General features: G+C 35.2%; 1 protein-coding gene across 2 annotated transcripts; it reads right to left on the minus strand.

The window, feature by feature from the left end:
- Positions 1 to 3,997: 3,997 nt before the first annotated feature.
- On the minus strand, positions 3,998 to 17,841 carry LOC123924468 (AP-1 complex subunit mu-2-like). Of its 2 annotated transcripts, XM_045977365.1 has the most exons (7): positions 17,497 to 17,841; positions 17,174 to 17,239; positions 16,505 to 16,685; positions 15,860 to 16,001; positions 15,631 to 15,753; positions 5,265 to 5,364; positions 3,998 to 4,047 (listed from the first exon to the last, which is right to left on the minus strand). In XM_045977365.1, the coding sequence occupies exons 3-7, from the start codon at positions 16,546 to 16,548 to the stop codon at positions 4,013 to 4,015; spliced, it is 444 nt and encodes a 147-aa protein (XP_045833321.1). In that variant the 5' UTR covers positions 16,549 to 16,685; positions 17,174 to 17,239; positions 17,497 to 17,841; the 3' UTR covers positions 3,998 to 4,012. The 2 variants fall into 2 exon arrangements, with proteins under 2 accessions (XP_045833321.1, XP_045833322.1); XM_045977366.1 differs by lacking the exons at positions 3,998 to 4,047; positions 5,265 to 5,364 and adding an exon at positions 11,564 to 14,909.
- Positions 17,842 to 21,772: the final 3,931 nt, after the last annotated feature.

Raw genomic sequence — 21,772 nt, forward strand, 5'->3', positions numbered from 1 at the left:
GTTTTCCTCCCGCACCCTTGTCGGTCGGTCGGGATTAAGGAAAGTCAGTTTCCATCCTTTGTCAGACCCGAAAACCTAGTTACCAACCTCTCTTGCATTTTACTTTTTTGGAGTCGTTAGACCCGGTTTGGATTGATTTATTATTGAGTTTATGTGAAACGTCTGTATTATTATAAAATTTTCAAAGTATTTTATGAAAACACAGCTTATAAAAATATATTTTTTTTTAGTAAAAACTTATGAGTTAGTCTTATAAGTCCTAGCTCAACTGGTAAAATGCCAAAATTGTTAGCTCAACCGGCAAAATACCTTTTTTTTTACACAAATCATTTAGTTATTTAATTAGTTAGTTTCATGTCATATACTAATATGTATTATTATAAATTTTTCAAGGGAGTCTATGAAAAAATAACTTATGAAAATACATTTTTTGTTAGTAAAAACTTATGAATTAATATTATCGAAATAATTGGATATGGAATCACACCAAAAAAAGTGGACAACAACTGAGTTACAATGCATTATATTTTATGGAACGAGTGGAATGAAGTCCAAACTACCAAACACAATGCGCAAGACAGAGGACAACATGATTTGCATTGGTAGAAACCAAAGCAACATTGCTTGAAGTATATCGTAGACACGTCGGAGACAATATTGGGAGATTTGTAATCGCATGAAGCTCGTGAATTAATGGTAGATACTCAATAATTGAAGAGGAATCCATTGCAGTTTTTGAAGCCATGAAGGAGCTACAACAAAGAGGCTACACAACTGTAGTGTTTGAAATATATTTCCAAGTTGTTGAAAATTCTACTCGACATATGCATACCGGTCTGTCGGAGTTTAGTTCAATTATTTGTAAAATTAGACACATGTTATTTCTACGTAACGACTTTAAGGTGAAGTCCGTAAAGCGACAAATGAATATGGTTGCTCATACATTGGTTAAGTTTACTCCCTATATATTTGAGTTGATACCACATTTAGTTGTTAATACAATTTAAATAATGGTTAATTAATTATATCGCTAAATGATGCGAAATTTGAAAATAGTAATACAGCGTCAAAGTTGGGGAATACCATAAATATGATTTGTTGGGCACACGCTCAAAAAACATAAATATAAAAACAAAAAATACTTAAAGTAGTATAATTTGATGTGACAATTTTATTTTTCTTTTAATTTTTTTGATTTATGTGTGTGTGTGTCTATATTTTATGCCTATACACTTATGCCCAAGCAAGTGTTGCTCCGTCATGGCATACCATATTCTCCCTATAAATTTGGATAATGACGAGTGTGATCATTCAACACGTGGTGAATTAAAGTACTCTATCGACAAAATACAATGATAAATATAAATTTTAGAAGGATTAAAAATCAACTTTTTTTATCCTCCGGTGTTACGACAACCCTTATATGACAATACTTTAATATCGATGTGAAAAAACAAATGTCTAATAATGGATCGTCTTAATTTTGTTTTCCTTTTCTCTGCTGCCAAATCAATGGCTTAAGAGAAAAAACTAGACCATAATGTCACTTGAGATATGCCTCTCTCCTAATAAGTATTGTGACATCATTAATGAAAATGTCACACCAACAAAACTATTCTTTGATTTAATCCAAAAGCACTTAGATGAAATAGTGTGAGTTTCTTCTAACTTAATCAAGGTCCTGGTTCGATTCTGAATTTGGGCATGCAACACTATTAAAACTATTTGGAAGAGTTTGCCACCCTTTTGTGTCCCACAAGACTCGATGGATTAGTATCTGCAGTTGCGCTCAAATGATATCCGATTTATGCCAAAAAAAAAAAACTTTGATTTGTATATACATTCAAAATAATTAAAGGAAAACGAGCAACAAATTGTGCCGCTAATCCTTTCTCAATGGCAAAACTAATCATATCGAAAACAACATTAATATAGCTAAGAGAGGTAACATACATGATCAACAAAATGATTAAAAATTTGATGACAAATGGAAATTTAAAAAATTAAAATTGGAGGACCAAAAACCAGTTTCTAAAATGTAAAGATCACAACTACATTTTTTTATAATTAAATTTTAAAAAAAAAAATGACTTAAATGCCCTTTTATCCTTTATTTTAATATTTTTGAACTTTTAATCTACTTTTTTAAAAAATCATATTTTTATCTTCCTATTATGAAAGTCTACAAAATATTTTGTTCGTCCATCAATTTTAATGATACAGCGCCTTTTAATGATATAATACAACGCCTTTTAATGATATAGTCTTTGCCTTTCAAGGAGGGTATGGATTATTGAGAAGTACAAACAAGATGTATTCTTAACTAGACACAATGATATAGACACAAGACTTAGACATACATTAAGGATGACAATTAGACTCATATACAGTAGATGCTCACAGAAAATACCCACAACGGATATGATAAAAATTCACATTTTGAATACGGGTATGAGTAATTACCCGCAAAAATAAATGGGTATGGATGCGGGTATGAGTATCTTAGTACCCACCCCACGTCGTACACAAATAGTATATATTTATTTATTTTATTTATATTATTATATATAGTAATATATGTATATCAATTTTAAAAATACGTTATTAAACTATCACACATTTTTAATAAAAACATTTATTTATAATTATAATATAATGCAAACACAATGTGAGCATGTCAATAAGGATGTGAACTTTAGCATGAGGTTACTAATAATTTTGTTTATAATTTTTATGAGTCAACACCAAAATCTTTGAATTATTTTTTAATTCTATTGAAATGATATGATATTTTATAAATCATTGAATTATTTTTAGCAAAAATACGAGTAACGGATACGGGTATAGGTCCTAAGTACCCATGGAGTATGGACACAGGTACAAAAATCATTACCCATTTTGTCATTCCTAACACACACATCAATAAAAAAAATTAAAATTAAAATAAAATAGTCACATGAATTAGTTAATATTTTGTAGTATTTCCCAAGAACACAATGGCATGGACGATGCCAAAACAATGAATCACATGCTATTATTGCTTAGCAGAACCTCCCAATCCCAAGTTATATATGAGATACAAATATGTAAAATGCTCGTGGCGCGCTACGGGACATCCACCAAGCAGGGCATAGCTAGCGGCAAAATATAAAAATTTATCAAAAGAAAAATATCTTTCATAATTCATAAGTTCATTAGTTCATATTAAGAAAAGGGTCTCGAAATAAAGACAAATGCCTTCGAAAAAGTAACGGAAAAGTATTTGTGAATTTTTTTTGTAAAAAAATACTCTTTGTATTTTTTGTTTTTGTTAAGCACTTTCACTCTTTCTCTAAAATAAAATAAAATAAAAGTCTCACAGATGCAAGCAAACACTAACTTTATGCAATTTTTCTCTTCCCCTCTTTCAACTTTCTTTTCTCCCCCTAAAAAATCTTTTTCGCCGTTGTTGAAAATTTCAGAATATATTTTCCGAAAAAAAAATTGCCTTTAAAAATAATCTTTTATACTAGAAAAAAAATTTGTAATGTATTTTCTAAACTTTTTATGCATGCACAAAAATATCCTTTTAATGGGAGAAAAGAGTCTTGGGGGCGCGGGGAAAGAGAAAAAAAATTCATCTTTATGCTCATAATAACTTTAACTCATATGCTGGTTAAAAAAAAAAAAAAAAACAAAAACTTTAACCCATATGTCTAAGTGGTAAAGTCATGGGTGGGAGTGGGACAATACTAAGTAATTGCAAAATTTTTTTTTTCCTCCTTCTAAATATGTTTCAACATAATTTATAAACTTAATATTATTTTGTTTTATGGTTAAATTTTATTTTTTTAACAATTAATTGATTAAAAATAATAGAAATTTAGTTATAATTTTTCATGCTAATAGGGCTCCGTAGAGATTGGAGATCCACATGAATATTGAGAGAAAATCCCCCATAATAAGGAATGGGATCGGAGATAAAGGTTAATTTGAGCACTTACGAGGAGTGGAAAAGTATTCTCTGCCACCGTCATGCTCTATTGACATCTCTAGTAGTCATTCTGTCTAGAAACCATAAGCACAAATGACGATGATGTTACAGACTAATAGAATAGTAGATATGGTTGATGGAAATTTATCTAATGGAGATTTCAAACTTTATCTAATATTATCTGATGATGATTTTAACTTGTACTAATAACTAGTAGAAAGTTTGAAATCTCCATTAGATAAATTTTCATCAACCCTATCTACTATTCTACAACCACTAGCACTGCAGTCTGCAGCACATTTATAATGCTCCCCCGATCTTTTTTATAATAAACAACTCATTTTTTAGATTCGTTAAATAACTGATATATCTAGTCTATAATATAAATCAGATACATTGATTATAAAATAAACCTAAAAAATTAATTGTTTCGTGTAAAAATGACACGAGGTAGTATATTTACTATTTCAATGTGGCCATTATTTTCCTTAAAAATCAATTATGCCACTTATAAGATTTGTGATAAATAGAAAAGTCCACATTGAATATTAATATCGGAAATGCTAGATGTCCCGAAATTATTTTCCCGAAAACTCACGAATTACGTGTTTGGTCCCTCTGACAGTAAACACAGCAAAATGTCTACACAGTTCACATACCGTCACACTATGGGATCCACCGAAAACAATTAATCCTCATCCACAATTTGTTAGATGCAAAAATCATCTCTCCCAACACACTCACCATGCACTTCTTAGTTCCTAATTCCTATGTCAGTCTAAGGGATGCAAAAAATATTTTATAGAACTTGTTTATTACTAGAGAATTTGGGCTATGTCTTTCTCTATAACTATGGTTAATCATAGAAACTCTTTTCCGGTAAAACACAAATAAATCATAGAAACTCTTTTAGGGTATTCTATTGCTTTGAACATAAAAAACAAATTTAGCATGGAAGCATTTTATTTTCTAGAATGGATTAGAGAACAGGCAGAGAGGTTGGTTATAAGGAGAGAAGGTTGCAGAAGGTTGGTGGAAAGTGGAAACAAAATAAAGTGAGAGTGGCAAATTAGAAAAAAAGTTAGTCATGGGGCAATTTATTTGAGTTTGTTTTATTCAGTTAGTACGGAGTATTACTTAAGCGTGTTTTAGGATTTCAATCCAATTAATAATAGTCAATTCGTGATATTCGGGAATTTATTTTTCGGGACATATAGCAATAGCAATATAATATACCTATGATAAATAGAATAGCACACAAAAATACTGAAATATTCAAACTAGTACGTACCACTGATTTGAAAGTGGACTTGTATAAGCATGGTAATGTCTGGCATGAACTCCACTACTGTGAACAAATACACAACAAATAGATTTGTAGTGGGTGCTTCCTGATAGAATTCAATATATTAACAGCTCTTGATCATAACATTTTAAAATCAGAAATACCAGAATAACCAAGTCGAATCCCACAAAACAGCATCATGACAGCAACAAGATTGCTATACTATATCAGAAGAATAAAGAATCATCAAATAAAAGCAGTTAGAGAACTAAAACTTAAGGTAAGGCCACACTGCACAAGAGTATCAGCCACGTCTAGAACTATTGATCAATACCAAAAAAAAAAATTGACAGTAACATATCAGAAAAGGATACTTTTTCCAAAATGGCGAAGCAAAACCAAAAGAACACATAGTTGTTTTTTTGATAAGCACAAAAGAACACATAGTGATTGACCTTTCAGCTTTTTGCAATGATCTAGTGCAATAAATTTAGTTTCAGCATATCCATAAAATCTTGCAAGATTTTTTTATTTTGAAAAAGTTTATTACATGCTCACAAAATAATCCAAATTGTTGAAAACCAAAATGTTTTCCAGTCCCTTTTGATCATATGATTTAAAGACTAACTGGAAGATTGAATTCATGATCAGTTGCCTCATCACTGCTATGAAACTACGGACTACCAATAGGGAACCTGTAATCATTGCCATGAGCTCTGTGTGAAGTACATAGTTATGGCAAAGTTTACAAGCAAAGCTACCCAAATAGTTAGCATGATGATCACAAAAAATTCCACCGCCGGCAGCAGAGTGCTCAGTGCTGTATTTACCTTAATCCAGTAGGCAATTGGAGCCTTCCATAAAACTAGCGTAATTTTGGGTTGAGGTGGTTGAGAAATTGGAACTTCAATGTTATTTAAAATTTCCAATTCAGCCGGACATTTAGAGGCAGTAACTTTCGCAACGCCACCACTCGTGACAATTAACGTTCTGATCTTAATCTTTGCAGCATGAAGAGATACATTCACGATATTGAAGCGAATTCCGTCCCGCGCCATCCAAATTGTGTGAAAAGTATGTATAATTGCAGCAAGGGCGATTTCTTTGACTTGCAAACACCAGGCCGGGTTACAACTGTGAAAGACTGCAACCGCAGTCCACCTAACCAATTCCGCAGCGCAGAAGCAAATGGACAGCAGAGAAAGAGGTGTGACGAAGTTTTTCCAGCTGTCATGCATAAAACGCAGACTGATACGATGGTGCAGCCTCTAGTAATCAAGTTTTCGTCTGTCGGCATCTTCATGTGAAAACAGCGCTAAACAACGAAAGAATTAGAGGCTGGCACAAAGTTATACCAAACTAAATCAGTCCAGTTCAGATTGTATATCGGTGGAAATAAAAACTGATAAGCTAGCTTTGACGGGAGAAAACCGTCCTTCGAATCAATCCACACAAGCCTGTCCTCCAAATGTTGGTTAGGAATCACAACAGCACTAATACGCTCAGCCACAGCAGGGTCTAACGCAGATATGGTACTCGGAGTCGGAATGATCCACGAAAAATCTATAATCATATCTGAAACTTTTGTGTGTAAAGACTTACGAACTTGCTCGGGAATATGAAGCAAATCCACCAAAGAAGCTCCTAGCCAATTGTCTTTCCTATAAGATATTTGATCACCTTTGCCAACAAACCATCTTGTATTATTCATTACAGTAGCAACATGCAGTTTAATACCATTCCATATAGATAAATGAAGGAAAGAATGAGTCGGTCTTCCATCTCGTAAAACACAATTTCGACACATCACGGCCCATTGATTATTACAGGAAAGCATTTTCCAACAAAGATGGAGCATTGGAGATTTGTTAACATGGAAGGAGTATATAAGCATACCATGTATCACTGAGCGGATCAAATGAACTCTGCCCATGATGTTAAGAAGTGAGCCTTTCCAAGTTGCTCGCTTAATCTTGATTTTATCCGCTAATGCTTGAAAGTGAATGGCTTTGGGTTTACCGATGAAAACAGGACAACCAAGGTATGTAAAAGGAATGGTTCCCGTATTAAATCCAAGCAGATTGATGATAGTTAGAAAACGCGCATTAGAGATCGACCCCGCATAGAACTTGCTCTTCGCTTTATTAATATGCTGGCCTGATGCTTCACCATAAGCATGAAAAATGTTTAGCACACAGCGAATGTTTTTCTTTGTGCCCTTACAAAATATCATAAAATCGTCGGCGTAAAGTACGTGTCATGGAATAGATACACCTCGACAGAGGCTCATTGGACACAGCTTACTATCCTCCATCGCCTTCGTTAAGCTCCTGCTTAGAACTTCTTCCGCAATACAAAATAACAGAGGGGAGATAGGATTCCCCTGTCGAACACCCCGAGTGCAACCAAAATAACCAACTGACTTACCATTAACTAGAACGGAAAGCCTTGCTGAATGAAGAATTTCGCGTATCCAACCACAAAATATATCATTGAAACCGAACTGATGCAACACCTCCAAAAGAAAGCTCCAATCCAACGTGTCCAATGCTTTTTTTGGTCAATTTTCAAGGCCAAACTACCAGCAAATGCGCGCCTAGCCAGCACATTAATAGCTTCAGAGGTCACTATCACGCAATCAGCAATGTTGCGCTCAGGCATGAACCCGTGCTGGTGAACAGAAATGATGGAAGGAGCCAATAATGCTAATCTATCCGCCGACAACTTAGTGATTATTTTGAATTGAAAATTTGTGAGAGCAATGGGCCGGTAGTTCTCCATTCTATCAGCTTCCGTTAATTTAGGAATGAGAACTAAAAGATTAGAATTGATGTTGTGAAGGACACCAGTCAAGAAAAAATGTTGAACTGATTTAATTACGTCAACGACAATAATGTTCCAATAACATTGGAAAAAATGACCAATAAAACCATCCGGGCCCGGTGCCCCATCTCCATTCATCTCGAAGATTGCTGCTTTAATCTCATCGGAATAAGGAACCTTCGTTAACATCTGATTATCGACAGCTGTTACAATAGAAGGGATGCTGTCACGCACAATATTACCACTGTTGCTGACATTATTTTGACAGAAAATTGCTTGAAAATATTGCACGATATGGTGTTCAATGTCTGTAGCAGTAGTATAGGTGGCTGTCTCGCTATGAATTATATGTATCTGTTTTGTCACTGCCTTGATCCTTGCCACACGATGAAAAAAAGACGTATTCCGATCCCCTAGCGTGAAGTGCTGAATCTGAGACTTTTCTCTCCAAAACTGTTCTTGATTTAAAAGATCCCTTGAAAGGATTAACTGAGCCTTATAGTCAAGTTGCTGCACCTCATCAGTCACCATTATTATCAATAACATTTTGGATTCGCATAACCTCATCAACTGCTAACTTAACATTAGCTTCAATGTCTCCAAAGAAGACAATTTTGTTCCAGTCTCTAAGCGCACTTTTCAATCTCTTCAACTTCGTTTGAGTATATTTTTGTCGCTGAGCTAATATTACGAATAAAGATTTCAGATAAATATACTCAAACATAATTCAATTTTGACTATGTTTAGCCACAACACTTTCTAGCAATCAAAATTTAAAGTTTTTGAAGTTTATCTCGAAAGTGATTGGTTTTTCACTTTTGTGGTTTACCATTTCACCATACAAAGAATCATTACTCTCTTCGTTTTCACCGTATATGTTCTTCTCTTCATGCACTTTATCATGATGTACTGCTTAACATGTTAAGCAGTTAGATAGAACAAAAATAATCAGTCACTAATACACAATTTGAGTTAAAGAAATGATAAAGCACTAGCTTCAATCGGTGTCAGCAAAGCCAAGAAAATAGTAGTGGAGTTATTGATAGTAGAGAGTTTCACTAATTACTCCCAGAGCAAAACTCCAACACAGAAAATATCTAATCTCTTGCCGTAACAGAAAATAATTTCATCCTAACCTTCAAACTGTTAGGCCACGATTTGCAAGACTATCAGACGCCTTGAAACTTGATTGATACCATTGATCAATACTGAGTACCTCTCTGGAAAACAAACTCAAATCTATTTCACCAAATCTGATCCAAAGTCATGAAAGTCAAGGCCTAGATAAAGGACGATTAAGCACTAGATTATCACCTAAACAAGTTAGCCAGTTAACTATGAAAAACTAACCCTCGAGTCACATGGTAATCACACAGACTCACTAAGTGTAATTTCTTATGCAAAATGGCATAAGACAATGAGTAGCAAATATCCCTGCAACACCGTATGTACCAAGATAGCCTATGACAATTTAGGAGTTCTTACAAAGCACAATGCAACAGTCAAAAGAAAGAAGAAGAAAAAAACAACTAGCAAAACTCAGATAGAAAAGGACGCATCTTCCAAAATGACAAGGCCAAACCAAAAAATGTGTTATGAAAAAAGAATTTTGATGTGTGTTTCAAACATTTGGCCTTTGTAGTTTACCATTTTACCTTGCTGAGAATTAATTATATACCTTACTCAAAATACCATCCATCCCAATAATGCATTATGAACAAATATTTCACATTGAAATATCATTTAGTTCTAGGGTCATCAATGGCTCAAAGATACCATCTCAATGCTAAGCAGCCATTTCTATTGCACCAAATATGATTCAAAATTCACATTTATTAATATCAAGTATCCATCCCTGGAAAACAAACTCATGAGTTCTTACAAAGAACAAAAGACAATAACACCATTAAATTAACCGACAAGCAGATTTAAGGAGAGCAAGCATCTCGACTGCTGAGCCAATTTGATAAACAAGCAGAATGCATTAAGTTAGCCAACATACAGACGGTTCTGTTATAGTCACGTTAGAAAAGGACGCTTCTTCAAAAATATTATACTTCAACAAGTAAACAAGTCATCCAAGCAACACCTTGTACTGTCACTCCATAAAATCATATTAATAAACCAAGAGGACACATAGTTAGCCAACATACAGATGGTTCTGTTATAGTCACGTTAGAAAAGGACGCTTCTTCAAAAATATTATACTTCAACAAGTAAACAAGTCATCCAAGCAACACCCTGTACTGTCACTCCATAAAATCATATTAATAAACCAAGAGGACACATAGTGATTCAACTATTTGAGCTAATCTAGTGCAATAAATTTAATTTCAGCAACTCCAAGACTTCTGCAAGTTATTTCCAAATTGATTTAAAGACAACATTACTACGTGCTCATCGGTCCAAATCTTTGAAAACCAAAGCATTTTCCATTCCTGGCTTTGATCGTGTGATAAACACAGACTAACTGGAAGATTAAACTCATAATCATTCACCTCATCGATACTATGAAACTAAAGACTACTCATAATTTACCTCATCAATACTATGAAACTAAAGACTACCCAAAGCGAACTCGTAAATCGCCACAACACCAAGGATCACCAATGACTCAATCATACCATGTATGATCATCAATGCTACATTAAACCATTCCAGCTTTTAACTAATTAATCTGAAAATGGAGCACCACTACAAGTCCAGTGTCATCGTTGAGATAACTACTAGTCTGCATACTTTGTATCTTATTTTTATGCCAAAAGAGGCATGAATGTGCAGCTGCACTTCAGTAGCCCCAAAGTTTCACAGTTGAGCTTCCGTCGCACACAATCTTACATCATTATGCAGTTGCCTCAACAAATATTTTGAGGTCTCGTGATTCCTCTTAATACTTTTGTTATGCCTTACTTTCCATCAATATGGTGACTATTTTTTTAATTACATGATTTATCATAATAATCCTCCACCCTGTAGTTTTATTGTACTTTCTTTAGCCTCATCTGTTTCCAGAAGATTAAAATTTTGAAATTTTCGTAGCTTATTAGTTAGATGGAACATAAACATCAATTACTAATACATAAATTTGAGTTAAAGGAAAGGGGCATAGAATTACTTTTGCCTTAGTAGTAGTAAATTGAATTCATTTACTGCTCAATTTCCACACACAACGAAAAGGAAATGCAAAATCATATGATATTGTAAAACCAAAATAGAGCAGAACTAAGGGACACCAAATAAGCCAACACCACTACGCAAGCAACACTACAATTACAAATGAATGCATTACTGCAATAATGCATTATGAATAAAGAACTTACACTACAATGGCGTCTAGGTCCAAGGTCATCAATGGCTCAGACATATAATCCTAAAATTTACATAATGAATATAAATAAGATTTAAGGGTCATCAAGACTGCATTTAACCATTCCCAAAATTTGCATAGCCAATAGCAATTTGACATATCGGTCCAGAAAGGTGGCATAGTCTGCAACTGCATTTTTCGTCATAAAAGAACAAATATAGCACCATAGATATCATGGATAGAAATTCATAATAAAATTGCATTTAACTCACCCAACCAACTTTTACAATATGAATAAATATTTCGTATTTTAGTTTCCTTTAGAATCATCAAAACATCTCATCTCATCCCTTAAATATATCATAGAACAAAGTATCAATCTTGGATCAGATTTGGGGTTATTAAGCTCAAAACTAACACCCCTTTTTCAAATTTTAATAGGGTTTATAAACCCTATTAAAATTTGATTTGACAAGAATATAGGTTCTTGAGTAGAAAATCTGAAATCGAACCATCAGGCATCAAATATAAGTCATACGCAAATAGATAAAAGATTGATGCTACATCAGAATGATGAGCTAACGAAATAAAAGATGTGAGAGAACTAAAACTCGGGGTTAGGCCACGCTTTGCAAGCAAGACTATCAGACACCTCCTAACCTGATTGAGACTGCGTGTAGAACCATTGATCAATACTAAGTAACCTGGAAAACAAGCTTATTTATATTTTGCCAAATCTGATCCAAAGCAACCGCGAAGTTCCAGGGTTATCAATGGCTCAAAGCCTCAAAACAATACCACCTAGGTTCATCAAGACTGCAACTAACCATTCCAGTTATGTGTTATAAGAAAATAATTTTAATGTGTGTCTCAAACCCACACATACATTGACAATAAAACAAGCATCTCTACTTTGTTACAAAGGCAGCTACCTTATTTGAAGTCTCGTCCTTTTATTGTGTTTGCTATGCCGTGTAATTTAATACTAGTTGTCAGTTCGATAAATGATTCATCCCCTTTTAAATGCATTTTTCATTCTTTTTAATTTAAAGAAAATCCCAGGAGCATCTCTTTATTCAAGACCTCCATTACTTGCCCCAAACTGTCTTCGAACAGCACTATATCTTGTAGCAATGCAAACAGTCTCCACATAGCAGTGGACGCATTAGAGACAATTGTTTGTCTCACATATACCATAGTACCGTAAACTAATTATCTAGGAACATTGGATTGTACATATTTTCCTTCCCTTGTAATCCGCAAAACTCTGGTGGAATTAAATAAAAATAGTGATAATCGGCATAGATTGACATGAATGTATAAGCAATGGCAATTTAAAATTTCAGTTTACGTTTTGCTTATTTTGGAAATACATTTTGACTTTTGCTTATATTTAAAACCGGATAGAGTATTAAGACAAATGACCTATATCAATAATCAATCCACTTTCCGCTATTTAAAAGCCAACACTGTTGTTATTACTTCTTATGAATGAAAGGGACTAGACTTTCAATGAAGATCATATATGAATTAAATACCCTAAAATGCCAAACTATGATGGAAGAGAGGTATATATAGGTAAGTCAAACTAACCTCATTAACATTTGATCCCTCGGAATTCTTAGATTTCAAACCTCAGAACTCCATTGTCCATAGTGTTATATGGTCCATTTCCAAATATCATTCCAATATCGCCAACAATTATGCCAGGAAGAGGTATGTGATCATCCAGGCGACACAGCTGGACAATGAAGCCTTCCAATATTCCAATTGGACAGATCGTTAATTAATTGAAATCTGAGTCTAACAACAGAAGTTTGGATGATTAAGGTATATAATTACCATGCACTCCATAATCTCAACCATCAGTAATTAGTCAGGCATAAACAACAGCATGTGTTGACACGATACCCAATCCACCAGGTCACCACTGTTTAAATCATCATCAACAGAGTGACGATTATCCCAACAAATGTATAAAAATATCATGCTCACCAAATACTCTTGAAAACAAATATGCACAGCGAATAGCAAAAAAGGGGATGCAAGCTCCTTTTCCCCAAATTGTGCTTATGAATTCATATAGTCAATGCCAGTTTGACTTAATGGTCACGAGACAACATATCTCCATCTTAGAATTTATATAACTAATAATAATTGGACTTGAGGGTCATTGAGACAACATTTTACAATCCGGTAATTTATTTAGCCAATAGCAATTGGACTTAAGTACCCTTGAGGCAACATATAACAATCTCTAAATTTAAATCGCCATCAGCAATTTAACTTAAGAGTCATCGAGTCAACAGTTAACCATCTCTAACATTATATATCAAATAACAATTTAATTTAAGGGTCATCGAAGGCAACCTATATCCATCTCAGTATTTATATAGCCAATAACAATTGGACTTAAGCGTCAATGAAACAATAATTAACCATATCTGAATTTATATATCCAATAACAATTTGATTTAAGGGTCATCGAAGGCAACATATATCATCTCAGGACTTGATTTAAGGGTCACCGAACGCAAACATATATCTATCTCAGTATTTATATATAGCAATAACAATTGGACTAAAGGGTCATCGAAGGCAACATATAAGAATCTCAGAATTTATATAGTCAATGCCAGTTTGACTTAATGGTCACGACACAACATATATCCATCTTAGAATTTATATAACTAATAATAATTGGACTTGAGGGTCATTGAGACAACATTTTACCATCCGGTAATTTATTTAGCCAATAGCAATTGGACTTAAGTATACTTGAGGCAACATATAACAATCTCTAAATTTAAATCGCCAGCAGCAATTTAACTTAAGAGTCATCGAGTCAACATTTAACCATCTCAGAATTTATATAGCCAATAACAATGGGTCATCGAAGGAAACATATAACCATCTCAGAATTTAAGGGTCGTCGAAGGCATCATCTATCCATCTCAGTATATATAACCAATGATAATTGGACTTAAGGGTCATCGAAGGAAACATATAACCATCTCAGAATTTAAGGGTCGTCGAAGGCATCATCTATCCATCTCAGTATATATAACCAATGACAATTGGACTTAAGGGTCATCTAGTCAACAGTTAACCATCTCTAACTTTATATATCAAATAACAATTTAATTTAAGGGTCATCGAAGGCAACATATATCCATCTCAGTATTTATATAGCCAACAATTGGACTTAAGCGTCATCGAAACAATAATTAACCATATCTGAATTTATATATCCAATAACAATTTGATTTAAGGGTCATCGAAGGCAACATATATCATCTCAGGACTTGATTTAAGGGTCATCTAACGCAAACATATATCCATCTCAGTATTTATATATAGCAATAACAATTGGACTAAAGGGTCATCGAAGGCAACATATAAGAATCTCAGAATTTATATAGTCAATGCCAGTTTGACTTAATGGTCACACACGACAACATATATCTCACCCATGGAAGAGCCTGATACCCACTTTTCTCAATGATCTTCAAATATCTTACCTATAAATCAAAATATTAAAATATTTGATTAGAATTTTGATTAAATTAATCAAAGGCCGTTTAACTGACAAAGGTTATCACAATATATGGTCAGCAGTGACTCATAAGCATACAAGCAATTGGGAGGCCCTCCTTTGAAAGCTAGATATCAATGGTCAGGAACAAGGGCCACTTAAATATTCTACCGAGCATCCCAGATTACTCAACGCGAGACTTGGACTACAGACACCCCATAATACCAAAGTCTCTATCATCACACTGCTCTTAAGAGCCGACGGTAACCATTTCCGAGGGACCGACAACCAGCTCCGATACCATTTCATAAGTATCAAAACACTTGAGGAACTCTCCCTTAAAAGCTAGCTATCAAGAGGGAAGAATCAAAGCCGCTTAAATACTCCACTGAGCATCCCGTTCTACTCGATGTGGGACTTGGGAACCCATATAACAGAACTCTGTTAATCATGGAAAGGTATAAGGTGATGTATATTGCTGATGTCAAGTTGTTTTACCCATTAGGAATTATCTTCCGAATTAATAACTTACTACTCTGAACTGAATATAAGATTTTCAGCCCCATGGAAATAATGAAAATGACAGGTGAGACTGAGACGCCAACAGACAAATAATGCAGGAAGGCGTGAAAGATACATATAATACTAGAAATGGAAGTAACAAATATTCAGAAAATAAGAAAAAATACGGGTACATTTAGCAATACCTGTATTCCAGACACGGTAAAATATGGTATCTCAAATTTTACACGGATAGGAGCTTTCCTCTCGGGAGCTGCTTCCTCGTCTGTTATGCTGGGAAGCCGAAACTCTGCCCTTAACATGTACTCCTAATGGTGTTAAACAAGAGAACCAAATTTGTTATTTCACGATAAAAGTGAGTATCAGTCGTAGATGTTATTATGGAAAAAACACCAGTTCCAAGTCAACTAATACCTTGCCTCCAGGAAAGGATCTTATTTTCCAGATTAATGCATCTTTCTCAGGTGCATATGCTGCAGATCCCATTGATGTTCGCACATTTGGAGTGGTTGCATCAGCAGGCACGGGTAACTCAATCTCCACATTTGTAGCAGTGCTGTAAAATTAAATTATATGAATAGAAAGAGATGTAAATACATATAGGGTGGTCTAGAATCTAGATCGAACAACTGAATCAGTTCATAAATTTTAAGGTAAATAGTTGTTCCATCCTCCATGAAGGAAAATGGAACATATATATGAGTAAAAAAAAGTCAAATCAGATTGAGAGAAAAGGTAACTGGAGTCACCACAACAATCGGTGGCGTCGATTGTCCAGCAAATAAATTCCATTAGCTTGAGAGGAGCAGCGATTTCATATGGTTTAAGTATATTATCATATGGTTTAAGTATATTATCAAATCTTAGCCATTCACAAAAACAAATCTAAAATTTTTTCCAACATCCTCATGATTTAAGTTCCTTCCATTATATTAAACCTATTTCACTGTCAAGTTCTACAATGAATCAAAGCCAGACAAATGCATAAGCCTTGAATTGAAGTCCTCACAATATGCAAGCACTAGAACGAATAAGGAAAGATAACACCAACAGACTCACCCCAAGTTGATAAGAGCCAAAGGTGAAAATGAAGGCATCTGCATCCTCAACCATCTGATCTGTGTAGCCTCGTTGGCGTGTCAACTGCTTCACCCATCTTTTCACAATCTGCTTTGCAGGTTAACCTTATTTATCTCTACAAAATTTTAATTTCAAGAGTGCAGTGAAACACCTCAGTCCACTACACACAAAAAAAAAGATACCATTGGGGTCACTTTAATTACTTGTGCATTCAGCTCAAAATAATCAATCTAATGCGACCAACCTAAATAAAGAAACTCATATAAGACATGCAGAAAATATATATATTTGAGGTTTTTTTATTAACCAATCGAGATGAGGATATTAACATCAGTTCCCCGACTCATTGCTCAGTTACACAAAATCAGTTATGAAAATTTTTAACAGAGTCACATCACCACCCTCTTCAATTTCAATAAAATTAAAACTATTAAATCCCCTTAAATTAAATTAACCCGATGTCGCTTCCCACATACATTCATCCACTTAACTCTCCAATAACAAAAACATTGCATGAAATGAGTTGAACAGAAAACCTAACTCTCCAAATTCAATCAATATGACAAAATTTCACACACTCATCCAGTAACTTCTCCAACAACAAGCATTACATTAGTTCCAAATAATCAAACTGAAAAATCAAATTACCTTCTTCAACAACCACATCAGAGTTAGGAAGCAGCATCTCAATGTCCTCGACTCCTCGTCCAGATTCTGTTGATACAAACAAAAATACACAAAATCAAATCCGGTTATAGGAGGTTTTCTCGACCACTACCAATCCCAACAAACATCCTATCTAACAAAATTGACAAACCTTATAATAAACAAGGAATAACCATCAATCAAAACAACAATCAACAAAAATCATATAAATCCCTTTTCAATTTCAATTAAGTTTCTAAATTCTTTCTAGACCAGTAACCTAAGCTTAAAAAAAACAAAATTTAGAGAGAAATAGAAGGTTTTACCTTGAGTTCTTGATGAAGGAGATGACTAAAATGTCGCAAACAAAGAACAACGGTATTTTGAGCGAACAGTCACAGATCTGGTGTCGCAAAAACAAATTTTCGTGCAGTGATTAATGGGATTTAGGGTTTGATTGGGGGAATTATGAAGATTGGATTTTGGGTTTGAAGAAATGGGTTTAACGAAGGATGAAATTGAAACAAGTTTTGTGTGGAAGGTTCCGAAGAAAAGTTGTTGTTGTTCTTCTTCTTTTGATTCATGTTCATGGTTAGAGAGAGAGAGAGAGAGAGAGAGAGAGAGAGAGAGAGAGAGAGAAGAGTGTTTTTGCAGTGTGAGATAAACGTTATGAAAAAATTTATTTGAAAATTTTAGATTATTTAACGTGTCTATTCTTTCTCACATAATAATCATCCAATAATATACTACGTTCGAATCGATAAATTCTCGTTTGATTGGTTTGGTTTGATTTTTGGTCTTTTTCAAAAAAAAAAATCAAACTAAACTAACTAATTGGTTTAATTCAGTTTTTCGGATACTTTAATCGGTTTACGGTGCTTTTTTGCTTGATATATTCGTTGGAGTATTATTTTATTTTTCGATGTGTTTAGTGTTCTTCGATTTAAATTATACGTAATTTTTTGTTTGTTTTAGATTCTTTAAATAATTTAAATAACTGAAACGGTTGACATTTAATCTCTCGTTCCAAAATAAATAACTAAGTTTTACTATGTACACTATTTATGTACGTAATTTAATTTGACCATATTTTCTACTAAGATTATCTTCAATGGTGTAGTACCTATTAGGTACTTATGGTACTTATTAGGTACTATCATTGGAGTACCACCCATTTGAGTACATATTAGGTACTACTTCTAAAATAAGAACTCTCTCCTCTTGGACCCACCTTATTTTTCATTAAAATATTCTTTTTATGTGCCCACTTTATTTTATATATTCAATTTGAATTAATGGTACAAAAACACAATTTTTTTTTGTACATCACAAAAGCACAATTTTTGAATTGGCATGCCTCTAAAAAAATTTAATGTCAACCATATAGACGTTGGTGCAATATTCGGTAAATAGAACACAATATAATATGGGGTATTATTTAGCCGATGGTATTTATCCACAATGAGCTACACTTGTCAAGACAATTCCAATGTCACAAGGAGATAAAAGAAAGGACGTAGAGCGTGCATTTGGAGTGCTTCAATCTCGATTCGCAATTGTATGTGGCCCGGTGCGTAATTGGCATATGGATACTGTTCTGGTAAAAAACAAGGGGGTTTGTATTATTGATCAAATGGTGTGATTACACTCAGTTTAGTCCCAACAACCCTGGGAGTTTTATCAGTCAGAATTCGATCTTTTTACAAATGAGAGTATGGAGCTATTTATAGAGCTTCTAGTCTTCTTCTCCAAGCAAGGGTTCCTAAAAATCCGGTCCTTGGCATCCTTTTCGGTGGTATAGCGTGAAAATAGGGATGAGAACCTTGGTCTCCAAGCTGTGGCAGTTGCGAGAAGTTTATTTCTTCCTTATTAAGTTAGCGGTTGATACAAGGAAGGAGAAGATATTTACAGTAACGCAGAATCCACCCTTTTTGGCGTTGCCTTAGAGTTGCAGGTCACGCCCTAGCTTCTAATCGCCTATTGGGTATTTTAGGGCTTGCTTGATTTGGGCTTATCATCCTTTTTACTCTAATTGGGCTTACTGGATATTTTCTTAAGCCCATTGCCCGGTCCACAGCCCCCCAAGCACGAGGTCCAGAGGAATGAAGTGCTTGAGTAGGATTCGAATTTTCCCTCTAAAACCTGTAGCGCGGGAAGAATTTCATCACGTTCCTCCCCACTTTCTGGCGCACGTTCTTGTACTCCTGGACCATGTCTATCAACCGCTTCTCCATTCACTGATACCACGATGGGATATTTTCTCTATAAAATGGAGCATTTGATAGAATCAACTCGTCACATTCTCACCTGCTCTCTTGAAAGTTTTCCTTCTGCAGTATGTCTCCTAAAAGCCTTCCCTTTGAATGTGGTCAGTCTCCCGCTTCCCCCGTCATTAAACGACTCCGCCGTATGCTGAACCTGAGTACGGAGGACTTAATGGACGATTTTGGTGAATTCTCGGAGTTTGTCAAAGAACTTAATGATTATTGCTGGAGGTTGACCAAGGAAGAGAAACGTTTTCTTGACAGTGTGCTGCGTCTGGAGAAGGAACTGAAGGATAGTGCATCCTTTGTGATCGCTGTGGAAAATGTAAAGGAGTGCCACGCCGAGGTCACTGAAGCTGTTGACAGCCAGATAGAAATTACGAAAGAGACTATGGGTGTGCAGGAGGAAATCTTGGGGATATGCTTCAATGAGGAGCGCAGAGTGGATGATCGTCTGGCGATGCTGAATAAGGAGATGAAGCCGCTGGTGAAGAGGAAGAGGGCTCTTCAAGGCGAGATTAGGGATGACATTGCTAAGTTGATTACCCGGCGCCATTCTTTGGTGGACCTTCTGGACAAACAAAGCGAACTAAGAGAGGATCTGAAGCCTATTGACGAGAATATGGTGAAGGCGAAGAGGGTGAAACGGGCATTGGAGGAAATGCACCGTATCGCCGTTGCCGATGCTGGTGAATTGGGGAGCTCTACCATGCCATGAAGTCTTTTGTTTGCTCATCTTTCCGTTTTGTGCTTTTCTTTCTAGTATTTGTAATTTGCTTCCGCATTTTGGGATCTTTGTTATTTTCATTCTGTTTCTTTGCTTCCGTTGTATTTCCTTTGTACTAATTTGAATATTTAAGCAATTCCCTTTCCTTATGTGTTGCTCTTCTGTCCTTTTTAGTACCGCCTTCCTTTGCAGTCTTCAATAACTAAAATGGGTCAAATTTTGACTTCTTGGAAACGTAAAAGTGACATTTTTCGAGATGGTCAAAACTCGGTGGTTGCAACCGTTCAAGCATTTATTAGTACCGTTAATAACGATGTTAAGGTTAAACATTGACTATAAATATCACCTGCTAAAAACTCGAATTTTTATCATCTTGTTTTGAATCTTTAAGATGGAAAATAATAATGCGAAAAAACCTGTTGCCAGAAGTACTCCGCCTCAGCGGAGGAAGAAAAGAGTTGAGGTTTCAACCTCTAACTCCACCCGCTCCCGAAGGTCTAAGGATGTCAAAAAGGTGGAGGTTATCGTTCTTTCCTCGGATACCTCCGATTCTGGTAGTGGTGATGAGGATTACGTTTCGTTTCTGGAGACCTATGTTCCTCCTGAGCTTCGTGCTTCCTCGTCCAGTGAAGAAGAGGGGTCCCGTGTCACCGTGGAATCCAAGATGACTTTCCCTGAGCCTGTGCCAAAGGATTCGGAGTCTGATTGATAGGATTTTAGGATTTCTCCATGTAGCCTTGGTTTCTCCTCGTTGTACTTTCCATTTTCTGCTACTAATAAAGATTTTCTTTCTTGCTTTGAGTAGAATGCATTACTTTATGTCTTGTCTTTGCTTTATTTTATGTCTTGCCTCTCCTTGATTTTTGGCTTTTTTCACGTTGGGCATTGTTTTGGATATCTTTGTTGCGCCCCCAAGGCGAATCAAGTTTTTGCTTTTTTGGCGAGGTAATGCGTCCTGGCGTGGTCCTTCCTTTAAAGGCGTTATAGATAGTTACCTCGCCTATAGGCGTTGTAATTAAACATCTGACGATAAATCTTCTATGATTTACTCTTGGGATGTGCGCTTTGACACGTACGCAATCCGATGACTCGTATAACACTACTCGTTCGAACCTTATAACTTCGAATCGACGTTAGGACTGAGGTTTATAAATAGGGAGTTTTTGCTCTTTTTCTTCCTTCCATTCCTTTTGCAACTTCTAACCTAGTTCTACCCACTTGTCTTTCTTTTCGTAACTTCGGTAGAGCTTTTTCTCTTCAACCTTCGGTAGGGCTTCTCAATCGTCTTCCTTTAAAGACGTCCGTTCCTCTCGACTTTGAAGTGTTACCCGTAAGGTATTTTATTTCGTACCTTTACTCTTTTTCTTGATTTAGTTTTGCTCAAAGGAGAAAAACCCTAATTCATAGGTTTAGAGAATGGTTATCCTGAGGGAGTTAGATGAGAATTAGGGGAGAATCTCGGCCTCTTCTCCTGGTTACTTTGAGTGGGCGCGACAAGTTCGCGCCCATTATACTAGGGCAAACGGCGTTCTTAATAGCCGGGGATTTTATTCGGAGTTGTGGGGTTTTGATGTTGGAAGCAGTAGCGATAGTGACAGTGATAGCGATAGT

The sequence above is a fragment of the Trifolium pratense genome, linkage group LG4 (assembly GCF_020283565.1).
Source record: "Trifolium pratense cultivar HEN17-A07 linkage group LG4, ARS_RC_1.1, whole genome shotgun sequence".
Lineage (NCBI taxonomy): Eukaryota > Viridiplantae > Streptophyta > Magnoliopsida > Fabales > Fabaceae > Trifolium > Trifolium pratense.